An 8,619-nucleotide genomic window follows, 5' to 3' on the forward strand; every position below is an offset into this window, starting at 1 on the left:
AGTTCAAATGGATTGGACGTCTACTAGTGATACTCATTCCAATACACAGCAGAGGCTTGTTTTTCTGTTTATTCGTTGTTTGTAGAATATCCTAGAATGATTTCCTGACCAATTTATCGATAATCGTTGTATATCCATATCGTCAGATCATCGTTGACGTGGGCTTTCTATCGGAAATCGTATGGTATCGTGAGGTACCAAGAGGTTCCCACTCCTAGTAACAGCGGTCTTCGGGACACAATGAGGACTGGACCAAGAGTAAACATCATGCTCAACTCATGCCGCTAGATAAAAAAAAAAACAATACCTGACTGCGGCCGACAACTGCTACAAACTACGCCCACATAAAGCTAATGTAGATATCACATGTACAACCCCTAGCAAAGAGTATGGAATCACCAGTCTTGGACGAGCACTCAGACATTTTATTATGTAGAACAAACTCTGATAAAAAGCTTGAAAAAACATTGAATTATTTCAAAAGTGCAACTCCTTGGCATTTAGAAACAGTGAAAGAAATGAATAAAAAAACATTGTAGTGGTCAGTAAATGTTACTTTTATAGAGAAAGTGCAGGGAAATATAGAATCACTCCATTCTGAGGAAAAATATATGGAATCATGAGAAACAAACAAAGAAATAACAAAACACATCCTTAGTATTTAGTTGCACCACCTCTTGCTTTTATGACAGCTTGCAGGCTCTGAGACATGGACTGAGTAATAAACAGTATTCTTCATCAATTTGGTGCCAACTCTTTGCAGTTTGCAGTTGCCAGATCATCATTGCAGGTCGGAGCCTTGCTGTGGACCATCTTTTCTATTTGCACCACAGGTTATCAATAGGGTTGAGATCTGGGCTATTTTCAGGCCCTGACATTGACTGGATGAGTCTTTCTCCAAGGAATGCTTTAACAGTTTTAGCTCTGTGGCATGGTGCAATGTCATCTTGGAAAATGATTTCATTATCCCCAAACATATTTTCAATTGAAGGGATAAGAAAGCTGTCGAAAATTTCGATGTAAACTTGTGCATTTATTGAAGATTTAGGGAATTTTGATGTTTTCTTCAGGCAGTCATGGTAAATCTCACTGGAACGGCACCAAACAGAAGTTCCAGCACCACCACCTTGTCCAATGCAGATTCTTGACCCATCACTGAAAATAAACTTCATACAGTCATTCACAGTCCATGATTGCCTCTTATTAGTCCATTGCAGTCTTGTTCTTATCTGTTTAAATGTCAATGATGGTTTCCTTTTAGCTTTGCTGTATGAAAATCCCATTTCCTTTAGGCGATTTTGCACAGTTCTGTCTTATACCTTGACTCTAGCTTCCTCCCATTTCTTCATTTGTCTTGTACATCCTCTGTTTTCAAGACATATGGCCTTTAGTTTTTTGTAATGACGTTTGGATGTCTTCCTCGGTCTACCAGTACGCTTAACTTTAACAACCTTGCAATGCTGTTTGTTCTTGGTCCAGATTTTTGACTGCCACATCCTGGGAAACCATACGTGTAGCGTTACCTTCTTCAAGAAGTTTGCTAATCCTCTCCTTGGTCTCAAGAGACATCTCTCTTGTTGGAGCCATCATTCTTGTGAATCCACATGGTCCAGCAGCCCTCCAGGGTGTGATAACTGCACTGTTTTTAACTGCTGACTAACAAGCATATCTAATCTGAGGCAGGGGCCCAATTAAAGAAAGGAAATTGACTGGGTGTGTCTGTATTTTCTTCTGAAAATGGAGTGATTCCATATGTTTTTCTTCAGAATGGAGTGATTTATATTTCCCTGCACTTGCTCTATGAAAGTAACATTTACTGATCACCACAATGTTTTTTTAATTCATTTCTTTTAGTGTTTCTTAATGCCAAGGAGTTAAAGATTTTTATCCGAGTTTGTTGTACATAATAAAATGTGAGTGAGTGCTCGTCCGAGACTGGTCATTCCATACTTTTTGCTAGGGGTTGAATATAGAAGTAGATGTGAATTGACAAATCGGCAGCATTAGCACATGTGTAGAAAACTAAATGCGAAATGACAGACTCTGCGGCGTTAGTAAACAGCCGCCATCTTACAGTAGTAGATTTCTCTGAAAGACTTGCAGCGAACCTTAGCGAATCTAATTAACTTTATATCTAAAATACTCTGAAATTGGCAAAATATTGACTTGAATCTATCGTTAAATGATGAAACCGTTTTAAAACTTTTACATGTTGAAAGTAGACAGAGGGGTAATTGTGGAATAACAGGAGAAATTTTAACAACTTTAACGGTTGATTCACAACATTGAATTAATTAATTGAATTAATTAAATGTAGTTTAAAGCTCCTGATACAGAATGGGAGTATTTTATTTACTGTTTTGAACTGTTAACTTGATACAGAAGTAGTCGTTAAGTCGTTTCCTGAGAGGATTTTTGTAGAAAAAAAGCGAGCTAATAGCTGGTCGATTTATAATAGAATCATTAGGTGCCCCAAGATTCAAACCTCTACATACAATAGCCCTTTTTAGACCGATTGGTTCATCCAAATGCTGCACAACCAACTATCACAGCCCACTGATCTATAAAATTTTAGGTGTAAGCAATGAACCGTGACACCAATTTCACCAATTGTTCAATAAAAAATACAATTTTTCTCTATGAAAGGGTAATGAGTTGTTGTTATACATTACACGATGTTACAGAAAATAATACAATCTTGTTCCTGGCTTGTATTCATTTTGTCTTACTTGGGTCCAAACTAAATAAAAATTGCCTCCAAAGAGGTAAAAGTTTGGTTTTGCTAAAATTAGATGTCTAGATTAAATGTCATTTCTTTGTGTTTCAGGTCAAACTAAGTCTGTAAAATACAGAGGAAAATGTACACACACACACGCCAGTTTTGAAAAAGGAAAAACTTAAGTCATCTTGCATTTTAATGTGTTAAATGAAGAAAATGAGGAACGCTTCACGAATTTGCGTGTCATCCTTGCGCAGGGGCCATGCTAATCTTCTCTGTATCGTTCCAATTTTAGTATATGCGATGCCGAAGCTACGCAATAGCCCGAAGGGGCGGGGTTGTATATGAAGGACCGAGAAACCAACACACCCTAGGATCACGGTGTCATTGAAAAGTGCTCATACACTCAGATAACAGTGGGTTCCCACATGGTAGGATATATGGTCCTTTAAAGATCCCTCTTTATTATTTTTTTCTCACCATAATGCTCTTATAGCAAAGATTATTGGGGAAAAACACAAAAACATATATGCAACCTTCTGATTGGCTGCCATGGATCTTATGCATATCAGCCGCACGCTATTGGTTCCAACAAAAGGCTTCCTCAGAGCCGTCGACAAAGAGAGTTGCGACACACTCTGATCTTGCCGCAGGTGGTCACATGGTTCATGTAGGGGGTGAGAAGCTCCCAGCACAAGCAGCTTTGTAATGGTTTTCAATGGAACTGACAGCGGTGATTGCGACATTTATGGAAAAATGGCTCAAATCAAATGATATCATTGTATTATAACATATATGTAAATGCTAGTTTTACATTTGGATTGGTAAGGTGAAAACTGAAAACTAAGTAAACTGTTACGCAGAAGGGAACTTTCCCATGTTGTAGAGTGAGTTTCATGTTTTGTGTTAGCATTAGCACGGGAAATTGACTTTTACATTGAAGTGCAAGATGATTTAGGTTTTTCTTTTTCACAATTAGAATACCGTTTTTCCAGAGAATGTCTAGATTTCTTTGATTCACCTGCCTGTGGTAATATATTAAAGATAACACCACGTATAACATATTTTGTTCTGTTAATATTTATATGTTCACTTGGATGCATTTTGTAGCCTTTTATTCTTAGTCAGAGCAGTCATGCATTCACATTCTTGTTGGTTTTAACATTTACCATTTGGTGTCATAAAAGTAAGCCAAGTTATCTTAGTCCTTTGAAGACCTCAAAGGCTTAACATGATCCCCCTCAGTCTATTGAAGTCTTTGATAATCAAATGAAGACCTCAAAGGCTTAACATGATCCCCCTCAGTCTATTGAAGTCTTTGATAATCAAATGAAGGGAAGTCACTAGACGACCCCCAGAACTGTTGACCAATGGTTTGAATGATTAAACGACCACTAGATTGTAAAACGTGAGGTATATATTAGAGTCCGATTCTGAAATGTGTGTGCGTCTTGCGTTTATTGTTTGACCGCACCCTGAGACTCCGTATTTGTGTGTTGATTCCATTTTCATTAATACCTCCAGAACAGAAAACGGATGCCCGGCATTAAGGGTATGAGGTCGAGAGCCAACGCCAACAGGTCCCAAGTTCTAAGTGGTATTTCCTAGTTTGTTTCATCGCATTGTCATATAAAAAACACTTTTGCTTCCCAAAAAGTTTGGGTTTGTCATGACTTTTAAATTCTATTTTCCACTTTTCTTTACTGTTGTACTTTCTAATATATGTGTGTGTGACATTTTCCTTCTATATAGACATAGTTTGACCTGAAACCAAAAGAAAAGACATTTAACAAATATTTCCCGCATAACTTAGATGCAAAATTGTAAATTTTGAATATTGCCTCTAATTTTAGCAAAACCAAACCTGTACTTCTTTCGAGGCATTTTTCATTTCGTTTGGACCAAGCAACACAAAATGATTACAAGACAGGAACAAAATGTTACTATTTTCTGTAACATGGTGTAATGTATGACAATAACAACTTATTACCCTTTGATAAAGAAAATCCTATTTTTTTTATTGAACAATTGGTGTCACGGTTCATTATTTACACCTCACATTTTATAAATCAGTCGCCCGTGATGGTTGGTTTTGCAGCATGGTTTCCCCGAGGACCAAGAGCACAGAAAAAATGGATCGCAATGGTCAGCTGCCAAAAAATGAAGTAAAAGGCTTTTTTTTTTTTTTTTTTGCTGTTTAAAAATGGACTTCGTGCCCACAGCCAGCAGTCACCATCAGCAGGCACTTGCAGCTCTCCCCAGCAGTTGCATGATATGGATCATGAAAATGCAACCTAAAAAAAATAATACACATTAAATTTCTTTTATAAATTTGTGTCTATTATTTGTTAACATCACTTTTCAATCAATACACATCTCTAAAATATAATAAAGTCAAACATTTTGGTGTGAAAAATACATATTGTCATGCATTGAGTTGGTACTCTTCCATTAGTGTGATACCTTAGTTCAAGGCTTACAAAATCGAGCTAATAAGCATGTGAAAGCCTGTCGTCTACCAATACTCAGAAATACAGATGAGTGTGGACATCACAAAGGGGCTCTGAAAGAGTTGACAATTTAAACTGACTTAATCAATTTATCCCAGGCGATACCTTCCCAATTGGCAGTCAGCTTAAAAAATGGGATAAAATCGCTCATCTACCAATATAAAATATATGTACAATTATGCCACGCACATACAAATTAAGCTCAATATACACATCATAAAGCGCCTCTGATAGAATAAAGACTGTTGAAAATTCAAAAGGGATTGTTTTTTTCAGCAACTTACCTCCAAATATACTTGACAGCCAGACATTCATATGAATGCGGTCCACTCTCATCGAAGCGATGTTCGGAACTACTCGAGGCTCCACTACCCAGAAGTAAAATCGTATAATGGATCCCAATGGGAGTGTCGCAACTCTCTTTGTCCACAGCTCTGGGCTTCCTAGCTGCCATGGAGCTTATGCAAATCAGTCAAACGCTATTGGTCCAAGAATGTGGGAGGATGTGCCTCATTTGTGAATGACCTGTTCTTTTGTTTTTGTTTTTAATTAGTTTCCGTTACTGTGGAATCATGTTTTATTTTAAAGGATAAAAGTATGGCAAGATACCACAAATCGGACCTACTGCTGAATAGTAAAAGGAAGCAAAGCAATCAAAAGACAATGTACGTCGCTGTCGCAGTAATATTGAAGGAGAACTAACAGCATTTTAAGCTGCTGATGGTTCTAAGGACCTGGTTGATGAGGGAACAAGGTTAGTATTCAAGGTTTTGTATTGTAAATGTTTTTAGTACAGACAGGTTTGCTGAGCAAAACATGGGTGGCGCCATCTTTCACGATTTCTGCTCTGAGCTTCCGGTTTAGACAGAACAACATGAAGTGCGACTGAAGTAAGCAGTGTGTTGACAAAGTTAAAACTGCTAAATCAAGCCAGAGGAACCCACGGAAAAATGGATTCAACACGACGTAGATGAGACTCCGAGACTCCCTGTGCTGTGCGTGAACTCCTGGAAGCGCCTATATATGTGGTTGGAAGTGGAATGTTTTGATCATCGATCAGCTAGTAGCTACAATGCGCCAGTGTGGATCTACCTCGCCATACGCCTTACATCGAATCTAGCTGCAGGTAATAAATTAATGACGTGCTTTAAACCTAAGGATCCACCTCAAGGATTGTATGTTTTAATCATTTCTTTTATCATTTGTGGACAAAACTATAAAAGCCTGTGTTAACGTGAGGTGTTGATTGATAAGCTGGCCACTTATTAGCAGATGGCTAGCAGCAGATAGCATGTGTTGCAGCCACAGCACTACAGTAGTTGTAGTGAATAATATTAAACATCACCCCAATTACAATCATTACTGTAATAAAAATATCAAAGACAAGCCGTTTCATGTGCAAGATTTTAGCTTTAGTATTTTTTGGAGAGCGCGAGAACCAAAAGTGGTATTTGTCATATGGCAAAATGGATTTTCCCATGTATTTTTTTTGCCATGTGGCATTTTCTTTTGCCATGTGCCAAAATGGATTTTGCCACGTGGCAAAATTGATTTTGCTATGTGGTATTTTTTTTTGCTATGTGGCATTTTTTGCCAAATTGATTTTTCCATGTGGCATTTTTTTCCACATGGCAAATCCAATTTGCTACATGGCATAAAATGCCACATGGCAAAATCAATTTTGCCACTGGCAAAAAAAAAAAGCCAAATGGCAAAATCAATTTTGCCACATGGCAAAAATAATGCCACATGGTATGCCACATGGCAAAATCCATTTTGCCAAATGGCAAAGAAATGCCACATGGCAAAAAAATGTTGCATCAAAATCAATTTTGCCACATGGCAAAAAAAAAAATCCACATGGCAAGAGCAAAAAATTGCCAAAATCCATTTTTGCCTCATTTTTTGCCAAATTTATTTTTCCATTTGGCATTTTTTATTGCCATTTCGCAAAAATGGATTTTGCCATGTGGCAAACAAATGACACATGGCCAAAAACAAAACAAAACATGGCAATATCCATTTTGCCACATGGCAAAAAAATGCCACATGGCAAATACCAATTTTGGCTCTCGGCCCAGCTTATTTTTTGAGCACCGGACACAAGAAAATGCAGTGATATTAAGAACATACCTTCCATAACACCAGCGGCATCATGGCTACATAAACACCCGTTTTTTGTGGTGGCACGGACTTGGTTCCACATCTGCCTTCATGAACATGTTGTCCTCCCATGTCGTGATGATGGAAGATGGATGCGGTACTTCCAAATTGTCTTTTTTGAGGGATTTTGATGAGTGATGCCACTCCAGCTCCATTGTTGTTTTGGATGGAGAAAGTGTAAAACGGAAGTCGCAAGCAGAAATGCGGAAGTACCTCGGAAACTTGTCTATAGAACTGAACTACTTATACTAGTATATTGCAAAGGTTGCTTAAATGTTGCAGGGGGCAATTTGAGCATCCTGAAAAGTTGCTACAAGTGTCATTTCCTCACCGTCCCTTTGCAAACCTACGCCTTTGAATTGCGTGAGTGACGCCAGCTTCATGACTAATTTAGAGGTCCTTGAGCTAAACTGACTACATCAAGTAATGCATTGCAACACTGTCTGAGTGCCTTTTGCACTCTTGACAGCTCTCGTTTCATGTCTGCATGTTTGGTGCACAAGTCAGTGTGGTTGAATTCCCCCTTGAGGAATTGTAATGAGTACAATAATTTTTTAAAAAATTTTTACGGTTTCACAAATTCATATCCACAATTTTAAATGGCGTTAACAATTAAACATTTGAAACGTTGCATTGACAGTTTTCTCATGGTAATTTTTGAATAAAAATATTTCCACCAAACTGCCAGTTACATTTGCAAATGTAATTGCGTTTATTTTCTTCTTACCTTTTTGTCTAAGGACCGAGCGGTCATTTTGAATGATGTCTATACAATGCTCAAGGTCTCCTCTCTGTATAAAGGCGAACAGGTCCCCGTTACCGAGGGAACGCGAAGGAATTTCATGCATTGTTTGGGGCTTCCTATGCGCAGGTGTCCTACTGTTCTATTCCGACCGAAGAAACTACAAACAAATGACCGTTTAGACAAAATGCTGCCCGACTCATTTCATGCAAAATGTGCTTGTATGTACAGAGATTAACGGTACACTTCCAGAAACTGACAAACCGCGCCCAAGGCATCTGAATGGTTGGAACCGCTCACATGACCAGTGACGTAAAAAGAAACTAAAATACAGAAACTGACAAATACCAAAAAAAAAAAAAACATTATATAAAAAAAAAAAAAAAAAAACTAATCAACACGAAATGTTTTACATAAGGTGCTTGGTTCCGTTTGATGTCTTAGAGTATTAATTTAAAATAGATGTGTGTACTGTATGTTGTTTT

At 37.9% G+C, this 8,619-nt stretch overlaps 1 protein-coding gene and 1 non-coding gene across 2 annotated transcripts in view; both read right to left on the minus strand.

The window, feature by feature from the left end:
* si:ch211-223a10.1 (uncharacterized) overlaps positions 1–8,378 on the minus strand; it is a 45,565-nt gene extending 37,187 nt beyond the window's left edge. The window contains exon 1 of the mRNA XM_057847973.1: positions 8,120–8,378. Coding sequence (XP_057703956.1) covers positions 8,120–8,240 — 121 coding nt within the window. The 5' untranslated portion in view covers positions 8,241–8,378. The remainder of the gene's footprint in view (positions 1–8,119) is intronic.
* LOC130923520 (U6 spliceosomal RNA) lies at positions 2,932–3,037 on the minus strand. The gene has a single exon (XR_009064723.1). It is a non-coding gene; the product is annotated as a U6 spliceosomal RNA (small nuclear RNA).
* Positions 8,379–8,619: the final 241 nt, after the last annotated feature.

This window comes from Corythoichthys intestinalis, chromosome 10 (assembly GCF_030265065.1).
Source record: "Corythoichthys intestinalis isolate RoL2023-P3 chromosome 10, ASM3026506v1, whole genome shotgun sequence".
Lineage (NCBI taxonomy): Eukaryota > Metazoa > Chordata > Actinopteri > Syngnathiformes > Syngnathidae > Corythoichthys > Corythoichthys intestinalis.